This window comes from Triturus cristatus, chromosome 4_1 (genome assembly GCF_964204655.1).
Source record: "Triturus cristatus chromosome 4_1, aTriCri1.1, whole genome shotgun sequence".
Lineage (NCBI taxonomy): Eukaryota > Metazoa > Chordata > Amphibia > Caudata > Salamandridae > Triturus > Triturus cristatus.
In genome coordinates, this window is record NC_140585.1 from 79130860 (window position 1) to 79158695 (window position 27836).

Genomic DNA, 27836 nt, shown 5'->3' on the forward strand with positions numbered 1-27836 from the left:
ACTCCCCAATCATCATGGCCTAAACAGAGACCAGTTCTGATTTGTCGAAAGGCAGCCCATCAAAACACGAAACTAGTCTAGCGTTTCACTCAGTGTGATTTGCAGACCGTCTGAGTGGCTCTAGGCAGCCACTCCTCATGGCTGGGGTATTGTCATCTTCCTGTTTTGTGGTCCAGAATGTTAATTCTGTCAGATGTGCACTATGGGGGAGCTTGGGTAGATTACTCCCACATTTCGATCACCACTATATGGCTAGCACTCCATTGGTTTTATGGAGGGGCCACCCTACAGGATATAACTTTTTAGTCACCCGTAAAGGATTCATTATTCTCTTGATTGTAAACCTATTCCTTCATTCTGTAATTTAATAGTTTGTGATTCACATGCATCACCCAGTTTCAAGGCTAATACTAAAGGTTTCGGGACGGATATCAGTTCCTCAGATGAAAAGATGCAAATACATATTCCAACATGTAAATAATACACGATTTCTGACTTCTTTACTTTACTTCTTTACTGCCACATGGCTGACCGTGATGGGTGAGCAAAGACCATATAAAACACAATGATTCTAAGGTAACTGGGGTGAAACCATGCCCAAGTTTCAAGTGCAATCAAGTGGCTATCTGTCCGCAAATACTTGTCACAGCTTTAAAAAAAAACACGTATCCGTTGTGAGCCATAGTCACGGGCTCTTTAGAAGATAATGTTTCTTAATAAATTAAATCCACAGCAATAGTTGGAGAGGGTGGACGGGAGCTGGTGAATATATCATTTGTTGATCAATCATGATCAGTTGGGTACTTTCGATGAGAAACAACAGATGTCAAGGGTTCTTTCTCCTCTGCTTTCAAGACCACCAAAACCAAGTAAGAATAACCAAATAGAACGACTCCATTAAATAAACACTGAAGACTAGATGAGGAGGAGCGTCGAACTGCAAAGCAGACATTCACATCGGTGTGGCTGATGAGGAGATGGGGTGCCGTGTCTGAAGCGGCAGCTCCAGGCAGAGCCCCAAGGTTGGCATGCACAGAACCAGCCCAGGCTTTGAAGAGATACTGTTAGTTGGTCTGCAAACTAAAGCACAGGAGATGCCAGGTCCAGGGAATGAAGTCTTTGGAAACAAGTGAAAAACAACCCCGAGAGAAGCTTTAGATCTGGTCCCTGAGGCGGAGTGAGAATCTGATATCTAGGTCTGCTGGTTCAGTCAGTAGACACTGCTGTGTGGAACTAGGGGTTCTCCATTGCTATTTGAGGTGCTTGTTAAGAGTATCCAGAAATGCCCTGTGCTGCATTGAATCTTTCCTGACGTAACAAATCGGCAGGTAATGATAAGGCATCTACGAACATGACCTGATGAGTGCTACAGACTTTGTTGTCCCTCTGTGATCAGCAGTCTTCCAGCAATTCCTCTGTGCATCTGCCAGCAGAGGCCATGACACCCTTTCATCTGTCTGTGCCGGTGTTACCCAGCAAGTGGTTCTTCTTGAGCAGGACTTTGAGGTCTGTGACTTCAAACTTTCTCTTCGCATGAGAGCCCTCCTGGGCTTGCACACCATGACGGCCAGAACCATTCTAGCACAGGCAATGTATCTGTTGGGTCCTCTGTAGTTCTCCGGATACCAAGGGCATAGAGTTCCTCCAGCTTTCAAGGTTTGTGATCCTAATTTTTCTTTTGATCTGAAAATGTCCCTAAAACAAATCTTCAGAGTTGTTTAATTCTGACCCAACCTTTAAGACGTTCCAGAAACAGTACATTTCTAAGGACAGAGTTGAAAACGTCACCGTTGTTTGTCTGTGTAGATGGTACTACAGTGGTGCCCTCTACATCCCTTGTCCCAAAGTCCTTTTGTAGTAACAGGAATGCTATCAGGTAGTAACTAGTGAAATAAAATATGTCAGTAGCTCTTGGAGAATCCACAAGCTCCCAGTCCTGCTCATCTGTTAACATGGCCTTTTGACCACCACTGTCTCCTGCCCTCTTACACGTGCACTCTTTGGTGGTTATGACACGTTACAGATTTGTAATGCGTTCCTGTATCCATACTTTGTATTAATTATCTGTTTGCATACTATGTTCTCTAAGTGATATTCAGTTGGGGAGCAGGCTGAATTAAAACATTACTGTTTGTTATGTTAAACTGCAGTAAGGGGCCACCCTACCATGCTAGACCGGCAAAGCCCATCCCATGACTCTTCCTTCTTTGGATTGTGAGGCCCGTTCACTTTTTTAAAGCAACCATGTTTTTAATAAATGTTTTACAAAGATGCTTACTTGTGTATGTTCCCCATAAAATCTTGGGAAATCAATCTGAGAATTTATATTTTGATGAAAGATGTTTTGCTACTGCTTACCTCCTCTGTTAAGAGTGGGATTTTTCCAGCTTCTTGAGGACATCACAAGGAGTTGTCTTCCGTTCGGCAGCATTCTGTGTCTGCTCAGCTCATCTCCTTTCTGCTGCTTCCCTCCACAGGTGGGGAATTATTCATGCAACTGGAGCGGGAAGGAATATTCCTGGAAGACACGGCTTGGTAAGTCTGTTGTATGGCAGTTGCTTCTCAGTAGTGACTTTAACCACTGCTGACAAGTGCCCAGATCAGGCTGAGCCAGGCCCAGTGTGGTTCTTCATGTACCGTCCAGCTCTTTGTTCAGATGACCTTTTAGCACCCTGTGCTTTTTGTTTTGCTTTAGTGTGCGTTTGCTCATTGCAAAGCTACCAGTCTGTCGTTGTCTCTGCGCCCCTTGTGCTGTTGTCACCACATCCTTCGTAGTGATTGTTCTAGCACTTCATTTGCTGTGTGACTCGTTACTTTGTCATAGATTTATCCATGTTTTCTACGCAGCACAAGCTGTTGTCTTTGGTGCATGTTGTCTTTGGTGCATGTAGAGCTCTGTTGCGCAAAGTCTTGGTCTGATGTGGTGCGCTGTGACTGCTCCCGGTAGCCTAGTCACTTGCACTGTGCTCTCTCATGCAGCATCTGCCATTCTGTGTCCAGTAGGGTTGAATGTGTTACTACTTGTCTTGCTTGTTGTCGAAGCTTGTTATGCTGATTATACTTGTGTCATCCGCCGAGTTTGCCCATGTTTTATTGTGTACAGTTTTACGGGCATTGTTCCTAGCCCTCTTCATCAAGCAGCTTCTGATGTTCCTTTGCACAATGGAACACCATTAATGCGGTTTCCTTGCTCAGTTGTGCCACGGTCAGTACTGCTGGATTTGCCTTTTTATGCTCTTCAGATTTTCAGCCGTGTGCTTTGATTTTCAGTTTTTACCTGGGCGAGATCACACTTGCTCTGGGTCATCTGCACTCTCACGGTGTCATATACCGAGACCTGAAGCCAGAGAACATCATGCTGAGCAATCAAGGTACGTGAGGAGGACGGATTGTGGCTGAGAGGGTGAGGGCAGAGGAGGTGGTGTTGGTGGGGAGATGTGGAGGCACATTGCACTGCAATATCAATATAGTGCTGGTGCATCATAGATAGTCTGTGGTCCAGAGCAGGTAGGAATAAAGGGGGCAGGTTGGGGTGGAGGGCTATAATGCCTGTGTGAGGCTACACGCTGTGGAGAGAGAGATGAGGCGGTTTAAAATCCTGGGTGAAAGTTTTGTGGATGGTCACAGAGCTGTGAGGCTCGGAGAAAAGCAGGAGACAAGAACTGCTACGGTACTACTCTGTGAATGCCACTTAGGGTCACTGCATCAGCTGCTCCATCCTGCTGGGGAGTCTTGGTCTCCTTTTCGCTTCCCTGACCTTCAGCTGCAATTCCATTCGGTAAGGGCTGCAAGGGTCGTGTCTTTAACTCTGCACCTGTAGGGCTTATCATGCAGCAGGACTGCTCTGTGAATCCTCCCCAAGAGTGATGCATCCGCCCATCTATCCTTCCAGGTGACTTGTCTCCTTCCTCCTATTGTTAGCTAAAAGCATTGAAGAGGGGAAGAATTCAAGGTGGCGTAGTGCAACGGATATATGTAGGCTTTCCTGTTTTCAGTTTCTATTTTTGGTAAATTCTGGTGTTTTTTCCCAGTGTTTTCCAGTGATTTCAATTCCTTAAAAAAACAGTAGTTACACATTTTCGTGCCATTAAAAACAACAGAAACAATGTTTTTCCGGTGTTTATGGAACTTTTTGCTATTATTATTCTTTGCTTTCTGCAATGGTAGTGAGTGGTGTAAAGGCAGTGTACTACACTATTTATGGGGTCCAAACACATTTTTACAAATCAAACTTATTGTAGTACAACATACAATGCTTCTTCAGTGAGTCTTTGATCATGCGCACACGCTCTTTCCTTCCCATGTAAAATGTCATCTGCGTAGAGGCCCTCTCAACATTGCCAATTGAGACTGGCAACGTCAAAACAGGCAGTACACAATTTGCTAACTCTGGCCACTGACCGCTTTCCATGCCAATACTGGTGCACTTAAAGATTGTGATTCTCTGGGACAGGTGCTGCAACAAATGCATTGAACAAGGTGTATATGCCCTCAGATTTATTGAAGCAGTCAAAAATGAACCAGCACTTATCAAAGTCTGGAGAAAATTCACCCATCTGGAACTTGTGCAGATTAGTAGAATGAGCTATGGGATGAGTAGTGGTAGAGAATATAATGAGTGGTAGTAGTGTATTGGAGATGCTGAATGAGGAGTAAAGAAAGAAATATAAAGTTACATAGGTACATGGAAGGTATATATGGTGTAAGGAAGGTAATATATCTTCTCTATAGTTTGTTCACTGGGCTCTGTAGGGCAAAGAGAGGCTGGGGCTACCCGATTAAGCGTACTATCTAGTTTAGAAATTAGTGTGGGTGCAGAACGGTCTGTGTAGAAAAACAGTCAGTTACTGGGGTCAAAATGTCTCACACTGCGAGCAGGAATGCCAACCCAGTACCAAGTATGGAAGCAAAGACTCCGTAATGCTGCAGATGTGCCAATGATTGACAGTCTGCATCTGCTAAAACAGGAGTGTCTACCACTGGCTGAGAAGGCCCAAATCACAGTCAGATCTTCAAGACCTCCTGCCAAGTTTACATTGACACTGACCCAAAAATGAGGTTGCTTCCGCTCTGAGCTTGTGTTCGCTCCAGTGAGTTTATTATGAAAGGAATCTTTGGCCTTCCCGAAGTTCCTTTTCTAAAGTTTCTTCGCTCTATTTAGAGTGGTTTTTATTTTGTTTAAATTTTTTTTAAATCCATGTTGGATGGATTTTTGTACCACTTTATTCCCAGCACTCCGCTTTACTTTCATCATCTAAATCTTTGGAATACCAAGGTGCAGGTGTTTTTGTTTCTCATTCTTTATCACTAACTGACCTCCTTATCCAGCTACTTGTATCTTCGATATTATTAGGATAAATTTCATGATTGTTTTCTGAAAAAAACTGCAGAGACTTAGATAAACGATATTTCAAATGATTGATATGTTATTTGGTCTAATTTCCTTTACTGGGTGTTTGAAATGCTGAGAGCCACAATACTTTTTACAAATGAGTATTTTATATGTCTGAGTTGAGGATGAAGTATCCTGGTGCTAACAAAGGTTGGGAATGACTGTTGAATTAAAGAGCCCACATCATAAATGAGTGAATTGTAGCTAATTTGCCATTATGGAGCATACATTTCAGAGAGATGTAGGTTGTTGACTCTATGGGCTGGGTGTTAGTTTGTGTGAGGGTGGACCTGTTTTGCAATGTGACAATTTTCTTACATGTATTATGGTGGGAAGTTGGTTGTGTCTTGGAGTGATTTGGTTTAATTTGAATAAGGTTGCTGTAGTTTGTTTCTGTTATTGGTTTGGCAGTTCGGGCTGGACTGTTCCCATGAGGCACAGGGACAAGACTGATTTGCATATGGCCATGTCTGAACTGGGGTGGCGTGGTGAGCAAAATAACAATGGATTAAACCCAGATCTGTGACTGGGGGTGAATGTTTTGCCAATGTGCAACATTCCGTCCATCATCTTGTGTGTTTTGCTGTTCGCCCTATGTTGGAAGGGTATGCCCAGACGTGGGTCCCGTGCTCACTATGCAACTGGAGTCAAGATATCCTGGCTGATGACGGCTGATAGCCAGAAACCGGTCCTAGGAAGCTTGATTCCGGTCCAGGGAAGACATGGCTTGGCAGTTTGTGCTGGACTGTTACCATGAGGCACAGGGTCAAGACAGATTTGCATATGGCCATGTCTGAACTGGGGTGGCGTGATGAGCAAAATAACAATGGATTAAACCCAGATCTGTGACTGGGGGTGAATGTTTTGCCAATGTGCAACATTCTGTCCATCTTGTGTGTTTTGCTGTTTGTTTCTGTTATTGAACTAGTTGTTCTTGGGTTTGTAGTTGGAAGCTGTGATAGCGGGCTGTATATGTAGTTTGCTGAAGACAAAATGAGTGCATGGTGTTGGAGCAGTCTGTAGTGGCCGACCAGGTTTGAGACTGTGCTGTTGTTCACAGGGAGTGGAAGAAGTGCTGCACTGAGCATGAGCATCCCAAATAGTCAGAAGCTTCTGAGCAATGCTTGGATAGTTTCCTCAGGAGGATTTTTGATTGCAGGATTAAGTTGGGATGTATCAACAATTGGGTTATTTTAAAGTATGAAAGTCAGATTTGCGCAGTTGGGCCTTGCCAACTTTATCATCCACTTTAGAAGGGAAGTGAGATGAAGGTTCCACTTTGAGTTGCAGAGATTTTAAACATTACTCACCCCTGTACTGACAGGTTTTTTTTAGCTTCGAGCAACATGGTCTTCCTTTGATGCAGCTTGTATTTGGGTCGGATCTCGATGACGCTTTGCTGTGAAAGGACTCAGTCATGCCAGTTCATGTGTGCTCTATGCGTGTTTTCAGCATCTTTGAGAGAATCAGAGATGTGATTTTAGGGTCTTTATTCTCATGGACGCTCGGCGTTTCTTGGGAAAGTCCTATTTTATGGTCCGGGACGTGGTCATTAGATTGCCTTTCTCGTTTGCTACGAGAGAGATTTTTATTTTAAATCTGGCAGACTCATTCACAGCTTTGGTGCCAGCACCGCCAGCCCTCATTTCCTTCACCCACCCATAAATGTCTTCAGTGTCCTCAGCAGTGGCTGTAGCCTCGTTCAGTTCAGGGTTTCTTGCTGATGATTTCTCTTTTACTCTACGGTTATTGACACTCCCGAGGAAAAAATCACAAATGAGCGCTAGTTTTCCAGGCCCTTCTAAATAGATAACACTTTCTATCTTTTTTAGAACCTTTGCAAAAAATATTCGCATTCCTGGAGGCGCAACTAGAGCCAAATCTCGGGGTGGGGTGGGCGGGGGCTGATAAAAGTTTCGGGGGGGGGGGCTCTAAAAAGGGGTGAAAAAACAACAAAGCCTCTTTGTGAATGGTCTTTTAAAGACCTGTGAAATACACGGGTGCGGCTGCCATAAGACGGACGCCAGACAAGCCAGCCAGCCCTGAGCAGACTTGAGAACTGTCTTGTGCCCTGGAAGCTGTCTCAGCCCGGGTTGACACGCACGGGGGTGGGGGAAGGAGGGGGGTGGAGGGGTTGAAGCCCTTTAAAGCCCTATGGGCGTTGCGCACCTGAGAATTCTCCACAAGGAGTCGGATAGATATCCCCCTGGGCGAAGACTAAGTAGCTCTTGTCCCCAGATACAAAGGGGCCCCGCCGGAACTCAGCATGATAACAGCTCTCTGAGGTCCCGCACACAAACAGACCCCCTGTGCACCCTAGCCCAATCCGCACTATTGATTGAGCAACACAGGGAAACAAACCATGGAAATCCCTCAAAAAGAGCCACTGCATGCAGCTGGGAGGTTTCCGTTGTTCTAAACTTCCCAGAGCTACCATATCAGTACAGTTCTGTATTGTACTGCTTTGGGTCCCTCAAGTGACCAAGCAGTGTAAGAATGTGAAAAATCAGTGACGCTCTGTTTAAACCGCATCAGCTGATTTTTAGGCGGTAGGGTACTGTCGGGCACAATCGGATTTGACCGATTTCCGGACAGCCTAGATATATGCCTACTGTACTGTTGTGTAACAAGTGCTTGCGACTTGTTCAAGAAAATTGTAAAAATTGCATTCAGATAACGTGTCTATATTGCTGGATGTAAGTTCCTTAAATGCCAATAAAGAAATGTAAAAAATGAAGCATTGAAGAGGGGAGCACACTTTTACAGAGGTGGCCTACTAAAGGCCACTCTCCCAAGGCAGCTTGCAGTTTGCACACCGGCCTTTCTATACCGTGCGGCGGCCCTGTGCCCCAGATATGTTGTCAGATGTGCCTGTGCATATTTCACAGTGTCGTGTTAAAGTTCCCTGTCCCATTGCACACTTCATCCACGTGCCCTTGTTTTTGCACTAAAGTGCGTGTAACAACTGTCTGAACCAGTCCACATCCAAGTATCGGGTCAGGCCATATCGCAGTTCAAGCTCTCCCCTTACATTTGCCATAAAAAGCTTTCCACTTGCCTCTCTCCTGACTGCTTACGTTCCTTTCCTGCAATCCTGTCCCCCCAATTGATCTCGCTGTGTGGATAATATCCACTCTCATCTTATCTCTTTTCGCAATCTTTTAAGACTAAGACCTCTTCAATCCTGTATGTTTTTCTCTGGCTGACCCTGCAGTTTCTGTGCCCAGACCAACCCTGAAGCACCTCCTTTAGCACGGGCAATGCAGTCTCACCGACCACTTCACATTCTGTATCGTTTCCCATTGCTCCTCCAGGACTGGTGGTGATACCGGTATCTTTGTAATCTCACTACCACTTCCTGCTTTCATCTCTTCGTTTTATTGTGGTAACCCCATGTCACACAACTGGTCTAGTTTTTGCATTGATTTTTACGTTGTTGAAACCCAGTCTCCCCAGCACTGCTTGTACATGTATACTGGGTGATTTCAACCTTTCCCTTCATCAAACCCGCACTGTCTCACCATTTTCTTATATCTTTGACTAGTATCCATTTAAATGGCTCTGTACACCTGGTCTTTACTAGTCAGACTCCCACTGTGGTTTGATTTTTCACCATTACCTGTTGATAAATTCTGTATTATTCTTCTATTGGAGGAAAACAGAAGGAGGTAATTGGAGCCTCTAGCAGGTAGTTCATAGTTGGAAATTGTCAGCATTGATTAAATGCTGCGAAGTTGTTCAGATGCCCAGCAAACCAGCTGCCGACATTTACATCATTTGGGAGGAGTGCAGCTCTGAGATTAGGACGTAGGCTATTGGTTTTTTAAAACAATAATTCTAGATGGACATTAAAGTTCTCCTCACTGCTTCTGGAGTGTTGGGTCAACAAACGGACTAATTAGTCCTCCAAACGGAGAGCGTTGGTATCGGAGGCTCTAGGACATCTGTGGTGAAGACCAGTGCTCACCATGGATATTGCCCAGTAACTCCATCCATCTAGGGCCAAGAGCAAATACCTTGCTGCTGAGCCCCTTCTCTTCTCTAGTGTAACTTCCTCTGCACTCTCAAGCCCCTGTACGTGCTTCTCCCCATCTTTCTAAGGTCACGGTCTCTGTTCTTGCTCGAAGCCTTAGCTCTGACACTCCGTTCTTATTTCACTTTTCTGTTTTTTCCTCTCACTCCATATCCACCACAACCAACCTTAACCTGCTTTAGTTTTGGCTTTTCGCATTGATTGCTCCTGAGGTCTGGAGTACTCAGTCTTTCCTGCCCCCATGCCTCACCTTCTTTCTCACAAGCTTCTAAAGGATAATTTGCTTTTCTAATCCTTTCTTGTACCCTTTGTCATGATATCTCTTCAGTAGACATTGTCTTTAACTGTGTACAGCATTTTCATGGAATTAATTTAAATGAAATAAATTTGATTATGAGGAAGAGGAGGATATGATTTTTTGGAGACCTGAAGTAGAACAGTAAATTATACAAATTGGAGATTTTTCGGGGGGTTGGGATGGTTGTGTGGAGCTTCTAGGGGAGTGATAGATGAGGGGGCGGAGGGGAGTAGGATGGTTGTGTGAAGCTTCTAGGGGAGCAGTAGATCCGCTGTGGCTCCAGAAGAGGTAAGCGAGTAACTTAATATGAGCAGGAGATTTGGAAAGGGGACTACAGGGGAGCGGTATGTATGCCTTTGGGGGTCTTTGAAATGTGAGGTTTTGGGGGTGGGGGTACGGGGATAGAGTGAGATGGGCTACATGAAGAGAGTGAAGGGTGGTTTGGGGAGAAGAGCAAGGCTTCGAGGCACGTCGATAGCTGCTGACACATTCTCCAACAGCATCTGATCTCCTGTTCTCTCCTCACAGGCCACGTGAAGCTGACAGACTTTGGGCTGTGCAAGGAGTCCATCCATGATGGGTCCGTCACCCACACTTTCTGTGGGACGATTGAATACATGTAGGTAAGGCACTTGTGTGCCTGTCCGTATTACACTAAACACAGTAAAGCGTTCACAAAGGCGGCAGTGCACGTGCTGCCACATTCGCTCACTTTTGGTCACACCAGCTTGTTGAAGTTTGGAGCAGGGCATTTTCTTTACAACTGTAGTATTGGACTTTGTTTTGTGTGTTAATAAAATTTGTTTTCTCCTTCTCTGCAGGGCCCCGGAGATTCTTGTTCATGCTGGGCACAATCGGGCTGTAGACTGGTGGAGCCTCGGAGCGCTCATGTACGACATGCTCACGGGATCGGCAAGTTCTCAGCTCGTACTTTGTCCTGGTTGACTGTTCTAAGTGTAAGGGAATTGGCTGCACGCTGTGGTGTGCCTTCTGATTGAAGAAGGAAGTGACATCATAGACAAAAGAAAGTAACATCAGTTATTGAGTAACATCAATGACTAAAGTGATAGCAGACAGTACCACTCCCTTTAGACTAGTAGAAAGGTAAAATCCCAGTAACTGCCGCACTGCCTCCTTTAGACATAAAGTTACTTAAGACGCAAGTGACTGTGTTTCAGATTGAAAAAAGTAGATGTCGCAGAAAGAAGTGTCATTCCGAAACAGAAAATTGTTAGGTCACGCAACTGTTTTGCTTCCGAATATAGGAGAAAGTGGCATTGCATGACCTTTTGCTCATAAACTGCATTAATTAGGAATCTCAAAATAGTAAACGTATTGGCATCGGGTGATGCTGTGCCCAATTATGTAGCATGAATTGTCACTCATTAATACCAAAAGCAGTCACATTAGTTTCTTTCTTTTGCCTGTGATGGGACTGTCAGTATTACCGCTCTCCAGGCATTTTCGCCCCTACAGACTGAAAAAAACTGATATGATCTCAGGGAAGTGACATTACAAGCCAGATTAAGTCACTAGGACTGTGTCCATCTGGGAGAGGAGGTGACCTCACAGGTATTTTGTCTTGCTAGAGAGAAACATGATCACAAGACTCCAGTGGCTTGATTGGGCGTGTTGGGTGTTGAATCACCTTGCACGTTAGAGCATGGGAAAATGGGGCTAAGGATACATGGACCCTTTCAGTGGCTGGATTCACCCAGTAGATGAAAAGCTGCTTCCTCAACACGGGTGCTGGACGTCGCAGCAGGAAATGCTGCTTGCTACAGCCATGAACAGAAGTGACTTCACGAGAAGCTGCTCCCTGCATTCATAACAAAAAGAGATGTCACGAGATGCTGCTCCCTGCAAGCCGTAATAGAAAGTGACATTTTGCACCGGATTCTACAGTAGGTCACATGCTCTGCACACTCCTGGGCATTGGCGCTGCAAGTTGTGCATCTTCTTTGAGCCACTGGGAAGAGAAATGCGCTCATAGGTTTGTGATAACAAATTATACTATATTATAGTAGCTCCTCCAGACTCTGTGCTAATGGGATCTTTAGAATGTACAGAAACAGTAATAATGCTCCCGAGTCTGTAGTTTGGGAGTTGCCATTAGTATGGCTTTAAGTGACAATACAAGGTGCTTCTCTAGTAGAGAATCCCACAAGACTCCACCTTCCCCTGACTGCATCCAGGTGTGTCATTGCTGCACCACTCCTGCCTTCCCTCCCTTGGTGTACTATTGTGCTCTGCGTCACACACTTGGCACTACAAAAGCTATTTCAGCTAACCTAGTCTTCTTTGTTCCTTTCAGCCGCCTTTTACTGCAGAGAATCGGAAGAAGACCATCGAGAAGATACTGAAGGGAAAGCTGATATTCCCACCCTACCTCACCCCGGACGCACGTGACCTCCTGAAGAAGGTACAGGAATACCTCCTCTCGCTCGCTGTCCGCTTCTTTCTTAGGGCGGTTAAGTAAATGCAAGACAGATATTCTTAACATGCGATCTTTGTTAATTCCTATTGCTTGCGATGGCTCAATCCTAAAAAGTAAGTAAATGTGTAGCCAGGTGCTCAAACGGGGGGCGGTCAAATTGTTAGTTGCCATCCTGTAGAAAATTCCGATCAGCACCCACACCTTCACACACAAACCGTCCACTTTAATGCCGCAGTCTCGTGCGGGCGCCATTATTCCACTCCCTACCACATGCAGCCCACCTCCTGACTAACCACTTTGCCTCCTGTCGTATCGTATGCACTTTAAAGTACTTCAAAGTACCACAGAATCTAGACACTCTTCAGAGAGATAATGACCTACACGTCAGATTATAGTTCTTCTCACCCATCAAGCCTGTGTACATCATATGACACAACAACTTGCTAGAGAAGGCTGGAGGAGGCTTTGCTGGCCTTTCTTCCACTCTAGGAACCGCAGACCCTCATATCCCTGTAGCACCTGCCCTTACTAGCCTCCACCCCACTTCTGAGTTTCCATCGTGGTCACCTTGACTGATCTGCAGACTACCTGTAGTTAGTAATCATTAACTTCTTGATTTGATCGAATTGCTATAGTGCTAAAGTCCGAGTTGGCAATGCATGCTCTTCGCCAGATGTACCACTGTCCTGCCCACAGAGTGCCGTAATCTGTAGAAAAAGACTTTTCAGTTTTCTCTGAAAACACTGCAAATTATGATATCTCCACTGCAGAGCTAGATTTTAGCACCCATTGTGGAAGCAAATTTGTACTCCTATTAAGGCTCTTAGGATCAGTGAGAGTCCTTTAAAGGCATATTGTAATTCCTTTCTGAGTGTATTATAGGCATTGAGGTCCAAGAAGATCAACAATGCTAACAACCGGACGATTTTATGTTTCAAAGCTGCTCCGTAACTTCCAGTATGGACCCACGAACAATGCAGCAATAGTCTAGTCTTGGTTTCTGTGATCGTACGTCCAAATCTTTCCATTCCAAAATTTCCGAGATTTACTTTTCTTTGGACAGTCTTAATTCTGAGCCCTCAATCCTGGCCCACAAGACTAATTCCAAAGTCCCTAGTCCTCCACAGACTAAGAAGAGGGAAGTTTGTCTGCCTGCTTTTCTCCCTCTATCTAATGAGAAGACCGCCCAGCTTCAACGGGGATCAAATCAGACTCCCCACTTGAACCATGCTCCCCGAAACTGATGAAGTTCGGAGGGGACATTATTATTCCCCACCTTACTTCGACTCTCAATCCGGCCATTTCCTCTGGATGCTACCCTCAAAGTTGGAAAATGGTGGTTGCCAAGTCTTGGCTTAAGAATACTAACTTGAGTCCATTTGAATTGAAAAATTACTGGCCCATTTCCTTATTTCCAGTTCCCGCTAGGATCTTGGAGGAACATCTAAATGCCCAGCTGATGACTTATTTGGAAAAACAGTATCTGCCTGACCCCTCTCAGAATGGATTCAGGAGCAACCATGGGTCTGAGACTGCACTAATGTCTGCATTCAGTAACATCCGTATCATGGTTGATGCTGGGCAGACTGCGGTGCTGATTCTGTTGGACCCATCCTTGGCCTTTGATACCAGCTCTCCCGCAAGGATGATTGACCGCCTACAGGTAATTGGGGTCACACACGCTTCTGTCTTCCTTCCTGAACGATAGGTCACAGACCGTGGTGGTTGACCAATTCTACTCTGACCCCAAATCTACCTTTTGTGGAGTTCCGCAAGGCTCATCCCCGAGCCCCACCCTGTTTAATATGTATCTCTCCCGGCTGGCCAAGCTGATTAGATCCTTTGGGCTGCAGGCTTTATCCTATGCTGATGACATACAAATAATTGTGTCTATCACAAAGGCTATAGAGGCCTTCGCCGCCAATTTTAACAATTGCATGCAGGCCGTGGCCACCTGAATGGCATCTAATTCCTTCTGACTTAATGGGAACAAAACCGAGGTTTTGATCTTTGGCAGTCAACAATCTATCTGGACCCACTCTTGGTGGCCAAGATTGCTTGGGCAAAGTCCCTGTCCTGTTGGCTAGGCTAAGAATCTTGGTGTTCTAGTTGATAATAATCTGCCTTTTAATCTTCAGATTAATAAGATATTATCATCTTGTTTCTGGGTTATATGGACCCTTTGAAAGATATTTTTGTTTTTCTTTCTCCCCGTGTGTTAACAAGCAGCTGTGGCACTAATGATGTCCAGGATGGATTATTGTAACCCACTCTACCTGGTCATTAACAAGATATCCATCGACAAGTTGCAGCTTGTCCAGAATGCTGCAGAAAGACTCGTTTTGGATCTTCGGAAATATCATTCAGTCTCTGCTGCTATTCAGAAAGTGCACTGGCTCCCAGCTACGGAACAAATTGTATTTCAAGCCCTATGCATTTTTCACAAGGCACTTCTTAATTCGGGCCCAGAGGGAATTAGACAGTTTTTCCAATGCTATGTTCTTACTAGACTGCTGCGCTCTGCAAATAAGAATCGGCTAGGTTGCAGAAGGCAAGATGGGGAGGAACAGCCTTTGCTGTGGCAGCTTCCAAGCTTTGGAATACTTCTCCCCCCCCCCCCCCCTAAACCCCCCCCATCCATCTGCGGCCTGGAAGCCCACCTTCTGTTCCGTAAGGCCTTGAAGACCCTGTTTTTTGCCTTGTAATTGCCTCAGAAGTAGAGCCCTATTCTCAGCCATCTGCCACTTAATCATACACCCTCTAGACCCACAGATACCTCACTGAGTTGTGAAGTGCAGCACCATATACCGGTTGTTCGCCACAGTAATAGTGTGAGGCACTAGATCGACAATACAAAGTTCAGAAACGGATCAATTTTAAATCATTGGTGCTGGTCTTTAAAGCCTTCCTTAAGATTGGGGCTCCTTACCTCAATGAAAGATTTCAACATTACATTCCCCAACGCACTCTGAGGTCTTCTGCTCAGCTTCTGACCTTCACTCCTAAAGTCCGGCTGTCGAGGATTGGAGGTAGATCCTTTCAAGTGGCAGCTTCTCGTTTATGAAACTCTCTGCCACTCGGTCTCAGACAGGAGCAAGATCTCCTCACGTTTAGGTGGAAATTAAAGACCTGGCTGTTTCAGCTGTAAATCTTTCGGATTACTTTTCGCAAGCAGAGTTTCTCTTTCTGTTAGTTGTTCGTGGTCTTTGTTTCAGCGCCGGGACACTCCTGGGAGTAGCCGCGTGCTTTATAAGTGCCATATAACATAACATAACAGATGACGTCCTCCATCAGTACCCTCTCGTCCAAAGATGATGTCCTCCATCAATACCACCACATCCAAAGACTACATCCTCCATCAGTACTCTCATGTCCAAAGATGACGTTCCCTGGTGGCAATATTCCTCCAGAGAAACACTCCGACCCATCCTGGACAAAGATCCTTCCTTTCACGGGGCATCTCCCCTCATGCTCAAAAACCTTGACCACTTCTGTCTTCCAGAAGAGCATTGCCAACTACTGCCTTATTATTCAGCTTTAAATTCTCCAATGATAATTGCCTACTAATTGTCTAGAACAGAGAAACCATCATTATGCTGAGTCAGCATCCCAAGGGAAGTTCTGAGCTATTCACCACACCATCCTATCCAAGGAAGCAAAGGATGCACTGACTACTTGTCCAAGGGGATCAAGGAGCATCGTACCTATGTTGAATGTCGAATCCCCTCGCACTTTGCTGCATGAGTGGGAGGTGGTCCACCTAGTCTCCAGTCTTACTACTGGTCTATGTGGTAGTGGCAGGAGAAGGTTTTACAATTTTGCTGAAGAGTCTTTCAGTAATTACCCAACAGCTTGGTATTTCTAAGTCTTTTGCATCAAAAAAATAATTCCCAATCATTGTCTACTGCAACACTTTGCAGGCACTTGTTGTTTCACATGGCTCTTAGAGTCCTCCTAGAAGCATCCTTTTTCTCTTGGAAAACTGGCTGCCATTCAGCTGCACATCTCATGTCTGATCCAACTTAGCTTCGACCACATAACCCAACACTCACATCTTTCAAAACACAAACCTGCTCAAGCTCCTTGCATCAATCAAGCTCAATACTTTATGCATCGTCTACAAAGTTATCATCCAGGAAACCCCTGTTTTCTTGCAGAAAGTTGCTCAATTTCTGCACACATATTATGAAACTGGAGCTCTCTAAGTCATAGAACAAAACATGAAAATACTTGGCATTAACTCTGAACACCCTGCAACCTGTGAAAATATGTCACCTCCCCATAGCTGCAAACCGCATTCCCCAGAGCTCAGCCAATAGCTTAGTTCTGCAGCTCTCCATCTGTGAGGGTCTGTGCAAAACACCTTGCCTTCCCTGTACGGTCCTTTTGCATCTACATAACACCTTCGTGTTCGCCCAGAGGCATCCCTTGGCTTCCCTGTACAGTCCTTTTGCATCTACATAACACCTTCGTGTTCGCCCAGAGGCATCCCTTGGCTTCCCTGTACGGTCCTTTTGCATCTACATAGCACCTTCGTGTTTGCCCAGAGGCATCCCTTGGCTTCCCTGTACAGTCCTTTTGAATCTACATAACACCTTCGTGTTCGCCCAGAGGCATCCCTTGGATTCCCTGTACAGTCCTTTTGAATCTACTTAACACCTTCGTGTTCGCCCAGAGGCATCCCTTGGCTTCCCTGTACAGTCCTTTTGCATCTACATAACACCTTTGTGTTCGCCCAGAGGCATCCCTTGGCTTCCCTGTACAGTCCTTTTGCATCTACAGAACACCTTTGCGTTCGCACAGAGGCATCCCTTGGCTTCCCTGTACAGTCCTTTTGCATCTACATAACACCTTCGTGTTCGCCCAGAGGCATCCCTTGGCTTCCCTGTACAGTCCTTTTGAATCTACATAGCACCTTCGTGTTCGCCCAGAGGCATCCCTTGGCTTCCCTGTACAGTCCTTTTGCATCTACATAACACCTTTGTGTTCGCCCAGAGGCATCCCTTGGCTTCCCTGTACAGTCCTTTTGCATCTACATAACACCTTCGTGTTCGCCCAGAGGCATCCCTTGGATTCCCTGTACAGTCCTTTTGCATCTACATAACACCTTTGCGTTCGCCCAGAGGCATCCCTTGGCTTCCCTGTACAGTCCTTTTGAATCTACATAGCACCTTCGTGTTCGCCCAGAGGCATCCCTTGGATTCCCTGTACAGTCCTTTTGCATCTACATAACGCCTTCGTGTTCGCCCAGAGGCATCCCTTGGATTCCCTGTACAGTCCTTTTGCATCTACATAACGCCTTCGTGTTCGCCCAGAGGCATCCCTTGGATTCCCTGTACGGTCCTTTTGCATCTACATAACACCTTCGTGTTCGCCCAGAGGCATCCCTTGGCTTCCCTGTACAGTCCTTTTGCATCTACATAACACCTTTGCGTTCGCCCAGAGGCATCCCTTGGCTTCCCTGTACGGTCCTTTTGCATCTACATAACACCTTTGCGTTCGCCCAGAGGCATCCCTTGGCTTCCCTGTACGGTCCTTTTGAATCTACATAACACCTTTGCGTTCGCCCAGAGGCATCCCTTGGCTTCCCTATACGGTCCTTTTGCATCTACATAACACCTTCGTGTTCGCCCAGAGGCATCCCTTGGCTTCCCTGTACGGTCCTTTTGAATCTACATAACACCTTCGTGTTTGCCCAGAGGCATCCCTTGGCTTCCCTGTACGGTCCTTTTGCATCTACATAACACCTTCGTGTTCGCCCAGAGGCATCCCTTGGCTTCCCTGTACAGTCCTTTTGCATCTACATAACACCTTTGCGTTCGCCCAGAGGCATCCCTTGGCTTCCCTGTACGGTCCTTTTGCATCTACATAACACCTTTGCGTTCGCCCAGAGGCATCCCTTGGCTTCCCTGTACGGTCCTTTTGAATCTACATAACACCTTTGCGTTCGCCCAGAGGCATCCCTTGGCTTCCCTGTACAGTCCTTTTGCATCTACATAACACCTTCGTGTTCGCCCAGAGGCATCCCTTGGCTTCCCTGTACGGTCCTTTTGAATCTACATAACACCTTCGTGTTTGCCCAGAGGCATCCCTTGGCTTCCCTGTACGGTCCTTTTGCATCTACATAACACCTTCGTGTTCGCCCAGAGGCATCCCTTGGCTTCCCTGTACGGTCCTTTTGAATCTACATAACACCTTCGTGTTTGCCCAGAGGCATCCCTTGGCTTCCCTGTACGGTCCTTTTGCATCTACATAACACCTTCGTGTTCGCCCAGAGGCATCCCTTGGCTTCCCTGTACAGTCCTTTTGCATCTACATAACACCTTTGCGTTCGCCCAGAGGCATCCCTTGGCTTCCCTGTACAGTCCTTTTGCATCTACATAACACCTTTGCGTTCGCCCAGAGGCATCCCTTGGCTTCCCTGTACGGTCCTTTTGAATCTACATAACACCTTTGCGTTCGCCCAGAGGCATCCCTTGGCTTCCCTGTACGGTCCTTTTGCATCTACATAACACCTTCGTGTTCGCCCAGAGGCATCCCTTGGCTTCCCTGTACGGTCCTTTTGAATCTACATAACACCTTCGTGTTTGCCCAGAGGCATCCCTTGGCTTCCCTGTACGGTCCTTTTGCATCTACATAACACCTTCGTGTTCGCCCAGAGGCATCCCTTGGCTTCCCTGTACGGTCCTTTTGAATCTACATAACACCTTCGTGTTTGCCCAGAGGCATCCCTTGGCTTCCCTGTACGGTCCTTTTGCATCTACATAACACCTTCGTGTTCGCCCAGAGGCATCCCTTGGCTTCCCTGTACGGTCCTTTTGCATCTACATAACACCTTCGTGTTCGCCCAGAGGCATCCCTTGGCTTCCCTGTACGGTCCTTTTGCATCTAATACTGAAATGCAGTCCATCACACACATTGCTCCTGTTACTCTGTTCCTCGTTCTGACTCCTGATCCACAATACGGCAACAGTCTCCTCGCACAGTGCAAGTTCCTAGGGCAGCTCGATCATAATATATAACCATGCTCAGTTTCCAACATAAGAAGGGACAGGACAAACTATATCTCCTACAAGATTCAAAATTAGTTTTTATTGAAGAATGGGTAATACATATGTATACAAATCACATATAAAACAAACTAATTTTTGAATCTTGTATTAGATATAGTCTGTCTTGTCCCTTCTTATGTTGGAAACTGAACATTGTTATATATTATGTTTGAGTTGCCCTAGAAACTTGCATTGTGCATTATTTCCCTGCCTAGAGGAACTCTCCATTAGTAGCAGGGGGCTCTATCTTATTTACAACAGTCTACTTGTAAACACACAGAGTGCAGAAACTTTTCAGACACTCAATCCCAGTCACAGATCTGGCTTCAATCCATCATTGTTCTTAAGCTCACTTTTGGCCACCACCATCGCTGTAGTGAAAAACAACTTCTCGTTCCTAGACCCATCCAACCCGTCAGTAATGCCCAGGATCGTGTGCTTTGGATTGTGGGGAACCTCCCACCCCAATATCTCGGTGAGTTCCTCCTCAATATCCCCTCAAAACTGCGTCAAGCAGGGGCATGCCCACACCATGTGGAGAAAATCAGCTGGGTCGTGACCACACCTAGTGCAAGCGGAGGTCGGGCTAAATCCCGCTCGATGAAGGCGCACCAGGGTGAGGTAATCTGCATGTTAATAGTAGAGCTGTACCAAACGTAGCCTGGCGGAGGCGGTGACCGTCCTGGGGGCCATAATGGTTTCGCGCCAGTCCTCCTCTTCCAGGGTACCCACCCACTCCTCCCATTGAGCACGTAATCGATGCAGGGAAGTAGGGGTGTTACTGATCGATGTTCGGTAGATGCGGGAGGTGCCACCCTTCCCCAGGTCCCCCAACATAATCTGTGCCTCAGGCAGGCTACGGTCAGGAAGCCGTGTAGCTGTTGTGAGGTGTGTGAGGAGAGCATGTCGCAATTGCAGGTACCTGTAGAACTGCGACTGATGCAGGAAGTATCTACTTTGAAGGTCTTTGAAGGAACGCATGTGACCCCCTCCCCCCCCCCCTCCCCCACATCACCTAGTTGTGAGATTCCTATAAGGTCCCATGCCCGGAAACCCCGCAGCCCAGTAACCTGTTTGATCCAGGTCCCCTGCCACAGGGGTGTACACTGGGTCAGTGTATGTGTCCACTTGGTGTGTCGCAGTGCAGCGCGCCAGGCCAGTAGCGCGGAGCGCATCACCTCTGGTAAGCGAGACGGGATAGGAACCCCGTACAGCATACACTGAACCTTGGTCATGCCCAATTCACCCAATTCAAGCCTGTAAGCCGGATCAGACCAACCCCCGTTGAACCAGTCATGTATAGAGAGCAGGCGCATGGCAAGGTAGTACAGATATAGGAGCGTCATCCCCAGGACCCCATCAAACGAGGGGATCCTACAGACATTCAAAGCCAGTCGGGCCCTACCTTTCCCCCAAAGGAACTTGTTGGCCATGCTATCCAATTCGCGAAACCAGGTCCTGGGGAAGCATAGAGGGGTATTTTGAAGAACGTAGAGGAACCGGGGAGAACCATCATTTTAAAAAGGGCGACCCTCCCCATGGGGTTCAGGGGCAGTGTTTGACACTTTTGGAGGACCGCCTTAGCCCTTCCCACCAGGGGAGTAACGTTGAGGGCCCAGCTAAGCTCAGGGAGTAGAGTCCTCCATATCCCCATGTATTTGAATGATTGACGGCGAAGTTGTATGGTGGACTGCCAGTTGAAGCTATCTCGGGACAGGTGAAGGGGAACCAGGACCGATTTGTCGGGGGTTCAGCCGGAGGCCAGAAACCCGTTCGAAGGAATGCAGGATGCGGAGACAATGGGGACCTGACTGGGCAGGATCTGCTAAGTAGATGAGGACATCAGCTGCATAAAGGACGATTTTGTCGGTTTCGGTGTTGGGCCAATTCTGTCCCCGCACGTGTTCATACGATCGTATCAAGGATGCCAAGGGCTCCATCACCAGAGCAGGGGGGAAAGAGGGTATCCCTGCCTCGTTCCCCTGCAGACCGAGAAGGGCTCCGACAGAACCCCATTCACCAGGACACGAGCCCTTGGATGGGCGTAAAGAACCCTGACCATGGCTCGAAAGTGGAGGCCGAGGCCCATCTCATCGAAGACATCCTCCAAAAATCCCCAGTCCACCGGGTCAAAGGCCTTCTCAGAGTCTACAAGGAGAATCGCTAGGTATGGGGTGAGCAGGTGGCGGTGGGCCAAGGCCAATTGTAGTGTATGGAGGCAATGCTGGGTACCACGTGAGGGCATGAACCCGCACTGTTCGGGGTGAACAAGCACGGAGAGATGGGGTTTGAGCCGCTGGGCGAGGACCGTGGTGAACAGTTTTACATCAGTATTGATGAGGGAGATACGACGGTAATCCGCACACCGTTGCGAGGGTGGCTGGGACTTGGGAAGAACCACAATGGTGGCCATATCCATCTCTTGGGGTAAGGAACCATTCTATACTGCCTCCCGAAACAGATCTGCAAGGTGAGGGGTGAGAGTTTCACGGTTGTGAGCGTAGAGTTTTTTAGGGAGGCCGTCTGGGCCTGGCGTCTTGCCGGAGGAGATAAGGGTGATCGGCTCCCTAATTTCTTCGTGTGTGATGGGGTGGTCTAAATCTTCCTGAATTATGGGGTCCAGATGAGGAAGGTGGCCGTTCCCGACCTCCAATAGACCCGTGAGAGAGAGGGTGGGAGTTTTGGCCTCATATAAATGGCGGTAATATGAAGCAAAGGCACGGGCCATCTCCGCTGGGTAATGGCACACTGAACCATCCTGAGCCATGATTTCAGGGATTATGCAGTTTGCCCTAGAGTATCTGGCTAATCGGTGGAGGAGTGAGCCGTTTTTGTCGCTCCAACCATACACCCAGCCACGGATGAGCGGCAGAGGAGTTTGGCCGCTTCCAGTGACAGTTGCTTAATCTCCGAACAGAGGTGGGCAAGAAGTCTCACCTCGGATGCATCCAGGGTTCGGGCGGAGGCACGTTCAAGGTGCAGTGCCTGCGCCTCCCACGAGGTAATTTGCTCCAGTTGAGCCTGCCGCTGGAGTTTGATCCTGCCCTTGGCGATCCCCCCTAATCGTAGCCTTGCCAGCCTCCTACAGGGTGCCCAGGGAGGATACGGATCCTTTGTTGGACAGAAAGTATTGCTTAAGTTCCCGTCGCACCACCTTCCGGAATTCCTTGTCCTGAAGGAACCAAGTGTTTAGCCTCCACGTCTGACGCATAGAAGCGGGAGGGGATCCCGTGTGAATCATCACCGGGGCGTAGTCAGAGATGCCACGGGGGAGAAAAGAGACTTCTCGAATCATGAGACAGTCTGTCGATGGAACGAAGATGGTGTGCCGCTGAGGTGTGTGTGAACTGTCTAGAGTGTGGGTGCCAAATACACCACGCATCGCATAAACCCAGCGATTCGGACCAGGTCACCAGCTGCTTTGCCTGCGCAAGTCTACCAGGGGAAGGGGGGGGGGGTCGGTCATGTCTAGGGCAGGTGAGGAGACCGCGTTGAAGTCGCCCCCGAGGAAAATGGGACCCAAAGGTGTAGGGATGCTAGGAGGTCGGCGGATTTGGCTAGGGTTGTTGTTAACATTGAAGGAGGAGATTAGAGCGACACAAGATTGAGGGGGCTACCGTTCAGTGTGCCACTAAGGGCCACAAAGGTGCCCTGGGCATCGTGAACGACACGCGCAGTCACGATTGGAAGAGAACTTTTCACCAGGATCACCACCCCCCGGGATCCCTGAGGGCCAAATCCTATTGTAACCATAGCGTGCTAAAAATGATCAGTGGTTACCCAACAAGTGCGTCTCTTGTAGCAGTAGGACTTCTGCCCCAAGGCGTTGTACATAACATAATACAGCCATTCGCTTGAAACGATCCAGGAGGCCATTGACGTTCCAGGACATGATGTGCAGGGTGGCCCCTAGCAAAGTTGTGTCCGGCATAGTGGCAGGGGGTTTCAGTGAGAATGTAAAATCCCAACGGGAGGCCAGGACCTGAGCTGGGTCCCCTGAAGGCCTGGGTAGGTGTCCAGAGAGAAGTCATTGCGTTCCACCGGGTACAGAACGGGGTGACATGTGAGTGCTGGTGCGACAAAACTGAGAAACAACAAAAACAAACTAAAACTAAAAGAAGAACTCGGACAACGGTCCCCCCACCCTATCCCATCTCCCACCCCACACCGTACACTTCAGGAATGGAAGCATCTGTCGCCCTAACAATAAACAAATTGAACCAAACTAGAATGCTTGGGAATGGGAAAGCGTAGAGGACCCCTCCTCATGACAGGATGTACGTAATCAAGTCTGTTGGGAAGGAAAACAATATGAGTCAAAGCACAGTCTCCGGCTGCGGAGCCAGGCCCGGCAGGCAGAGACAAATTCAAGCAGGGTCCCCCAAAAGCATCGGGCTACGGGAAAGGTCCGTGTCCTGGAGGTCCAGCAATGAGGGCCGGGGCGAGATACCCCCGCGGTCCATGTGGCCGGATGAGCCGGATCGCCTCCCAGCCGAGGATTCTTCAGAAAACACTACTGGCTGCCGAGAGGGGCCCAACGGGAGGCTGACCGGGCTCGTCTCTGGCCATGGCGCCTGCGGGAACAGTTGCGCTGAGGCCGGGGGGCGGAAGGTGCGTGATGGGCGGGCCTGCAGTCCACCTACCCAGGCGGTAGGTTCGAGGCATGTGGGCTGCTGAATTCATATCTGTGCATAGATCGCCGCCTAGTGTTGGGTCCGGATGATTGCACATTGTTGTCCTGGAAGAGTCTTCGAAGTATCACGAGATAGGTGACTCCTCCCCTGGACCACAGTGCGCATGGGCATCCTCTCCATCCTTAGATTGTTTTTTTCCGCCATTGGGTTCGGATGTGCTTATCTTAGCTCAAGTTAGGAAAATTCAGTTTAAGGCCAAAAGGCCTTTAGTTATCGTCGGTACTGTTCCCGTTCGGTATCGACTAGTTTCTTTAGTGCTTTAGCACCTTCTTCAAGCTTTTCGGATCCGCTTGGTCCGAACATCGAACTTCGATCGACGATGGAATCGAGGACTCCCTTCAAAAGGTGTCCTTTATGCCACGCGAAATACCCACACATCGACGTCCACCCGGTATGCAACAAATGTCTCTCATCGGATCACGATGAGTCGAAATGTATGGCCTGTGCCCGATTCCGCTCGAAGAAGACTCTCCGGAATCGACGGGCAGCGAGATTGGAGGCGCAGCAATCTGCGCCTGCCCCGGCCAACATCTTTAGCACCGAAGACGAGGACGCCGAGAGCGTGGAAGACGTAGACTCCAGCCCCGCTTCCGAACACGACTCCCGATCGGAAGACGACGATGAGGTGATCTTTCAGGGAGAAGAAGTCGTCGAAGAGGTAGGAGACTACGATGAGGCCCTTGGGGCCGAAGAAGATAGCTCCAGCGAGGAGCTAGGCCAACCCGTCGATACGGAGGCCGGAACAATACGTCGTCATGAGGCTCAGGTCGAGGGATCGCCTTCGGGCCTCACCCAAGATCAATCTCACGGTTCTTTGGCCCCGCCTCCAGGCCCGGCCTCGAACATTTCGCAAGAGCCATTATTATCGAAGACGACTGGGTTCCCTTCAGCGAAACCGAAACCATCCGTCGCACCAGTTCCGTCGAAACCAAAAGTGAAACTGGTTGTGATCGGCTCGAAGGCCTCGAAGCACTCCACTCCTTCGACGCCGGCAAAGGTCATCAGCTCCGACCGCGCAAAAAGGGATACGGGTGCCGAGCCCAAGAAGAAGGCCCTCTGCCCCCACAAAGCGCCTCGGCCTCTGGCACCGAAGACATCGGCCCAAACCACCAAAGTCCAGGTGGCCACCCCGTCTGCGTCGACGTCTAAGACTGCGGCGCCTGCCAAGTCATCGACTCCGACGACCGTCGATGCCTCCCTTTGGATCGATGACCCCACGACTGCAAAGAAGTCGGATGCCGCTTCGACGCCTACCTCCAAGGTGCCGATAGCTTCCAAGGAGCCATCTGCGTTCACCGTGCAACAGGTCTCGGCATCGTTGCAACGCATCAGAGAACGGGCAGCCCTCCACTCTACGTCGGCTCCCGACACGCACAAGGCTTCGAAAGCACCCTCGGCGCCGACCAACATCACATTTGGGTTGCCACCGCCCACGGCGCCGAAACTGTTCGAGATTCGGACACGTGTCCGCCAGACACAGTCCCCATCCACTGGACACACAGATTTCGAGCCTCCCCAGCCACAATTTATCGACGCCAACACTGGTAGGTTGATGCTCCGCAAAAGGAAAATCACGCCAGAGAGGGGATTGGACTCCTACAAAATTCCTCTCAAACACAAATTGCCGGCAGGGTCAAAACCAGTGCTTCATGAACACTTTCAACCCTTCCATCAGGATCCACCGTCCTTTTCTCCTACGCCTTCAGAGGCAGAGGCAGGAGAGGACTATGTAGGGGATGATACCACCTACCCTGGGGATATCGATCCTGATGATCACTTGCAAGACCCAGATCAGGCATGGGCTGACCCCACAGACCAGGGTGCCGCACCAGATACCCATGACACGCAGCTTTATAACGTAAAGACATCTCCCACAGAGGACACTGCTGCCTTTAATGCCCTCATAGAACGGGCTGCTGCCAATCATGGAGTAGTACTCCATTCTGACACTGTCGAAAAAGACTTCTTGGTGGACACTTTCGCCTCTTCCGAAAAAACTGTCAAGACTCTGCCCATGTTAAAAGGAGTTCTCAAACCTGCTAAAGACATTTTTAAAGAAACAACCAGGGCACGGGTGCTAAACCCCAGGATTGAAAAAAAAATACAAGCCTGCACCCGGAGACCCTATGTACATTAGGGGTCAGTTACCTTTGGACTCCATGGTTGTCGCTAATGCTCGCAAAAGAGCCCACTCACAAACAACGGGTGATGCTCCTCCCCCAGACAAGGAGTCCAAAGTGCTGGAGACATCAGGCAAACGGATTGCAGCGCAAGCAGCAAACATCTGGCGCATTGCCAACACACAGGCACTCCTGGCCCGTTATGATAGGTCCCACTACGACACATTAGAATCACTACTCCAACATTTGCCAGATGAATATAAAGAGGCAGCGGAGCTCCTCATCAGGGAGGGACAACTCCTTACCAATGCATCCATCAAGTGCGCACTGGATGCAGCCGACACAGCGGCGAGGGCAATCAACACAAGCGTCATGTTGAGGAGGCACGCATGGTTGAGAATCTCAGGCTTCAAGCCGGAGATTCAGAACAATATCTTAAATCAACCGGTCAACCCAGACTATTTATTTGGCCCTGAAGTTGACACTACCCTCGAGAAAATTAAAAAAGACACTGACACTGCGAAATCAATGGGGGCTCTGCAGACGCAGCAGTTTCGTAGTGGCTCCTTTCGTCGCCCCGGGAATAGAGGAGCAGCTAGAGGTCAGGGGTCTCAGCAGCAGTACACTAAAGGGAGCACACACAGTACCTATGATAAAACCAACATAGGTGGATATCGTGGCTCCAGCACGAAGGGCAGGGGACGTGGTTACGGCAACACCAGGTCCTCCCCCAAAAACAAACAGTAGTGACGCCCTCTCCCTGCCCCCCGACCACATAACACCTGTCGGGGGGAGACTCCAACAGTTCCTGTCCGCATGGAAAACCATCACCACAGACAGGTGGGTCAGGGACATTATCCAGCACGGTTACTGTCTCGAATTAACTTCCACTCCACCCAACATACCGCCAAAGCACCGTCCTATGTCCGTAGAGCACTTGGCATTATTGCAGCAGGAAGTGCTAAGTATGCTGCAAAAAGGTGCAATAGAGGTCGTGCCCGTCAACCAACAGGGGACAGGGGTGTACTCTCTGTACTTCTTAATCCCAAAAAAGGACGGGTCGCTCAGACCTATACTAGACCTCAGACCCCTCAACCACTACATTCTCTCAGAGCATTTCCATATGCTCACCCTACAGCAGGTTCTACCGCTACTCAGTCAGGGAGACTTCCTAGCCACACTAGACCTAAAAGATGCGTATTTCCACATACCCATACACCCATCACACAGGAAATATCTCAGGTTCACTATTCAGGGGCATCACTATCAGTTCAAAGTTCTCCCCTTCGGAGTAACAACAGCACCCAGGGTCTTTACCAAGTGCCTAGCAACAGTGGCTGCACATCTACGGAGACAACACATTCACGTCTTCCCTTACCTGGACGACTGGCTTGTTCAGGCAAAGTCAGCCCAGCAATGTGCCAGCCACATGTCCCTCACCATTCACCTTCTTCACAGTCTGGGATTCTCACTAAATTACCCAAAATCACATCTCCAACCCGCACACGTACGACAGTACCTGGGCGCCACCATAAACACTCTGGCAGCCACAGCTCAGCCAAATTTAGTGAGGATCAACAGCATGCAACTGCTGATCTCCAAGTTCAAACCTCAACACTCCCTTCCTGCGCGAGTGTTCATGCAGTTGATAGGCATGATGGCCTCCTGCATTTTCATAGTCCCGCACGCGAGACTACATATGCGCCCGCTTCAGGAGTGCTTAGCACGTCAATGGAATCAGGCTCACGGACAATTAAAAGACCTAGTGTTGGTGAGCGGTCGGGCATACAACTCTCTGCATTGGTGGAAA

At 48.3% G+C, this 27836-nt stretch overlaps 1 protein-coding gene across 2 annotated transcripts in view; it reads left to right on the plus strand.

The window, feature by feature from the left end:
• The window catches only part of RPS6KB2 (ribosomal protein S6 kinase B2), a 212216-nt gene that overhangs the window by 99717 nt on the left and 84663 nt on the right, over positions 1-27836 (plus strand). For both annotated transcript variants that reach the window (XM_085651639.1, XM_085651640.1), the window contains exons 6-10: positions 2478-2535; positions 3271-3371; positions 10252-10342; positions 10545-10635; positions 12038-12145. In XM_085651639.1, coding sequence (XP_085507765.1) covers positions 2478-2535; positions 3271-3371; positions 10252-10342; positions 10545-10635; positions 12038-12145 — 449 coding nt within the window. The remainder of the gene's footprint in view (positions 1-2477; positions 2536-3270; positions 3372-10251; positions 10343-10544; positions 10636-12037; positions 12146-27836) is intronic.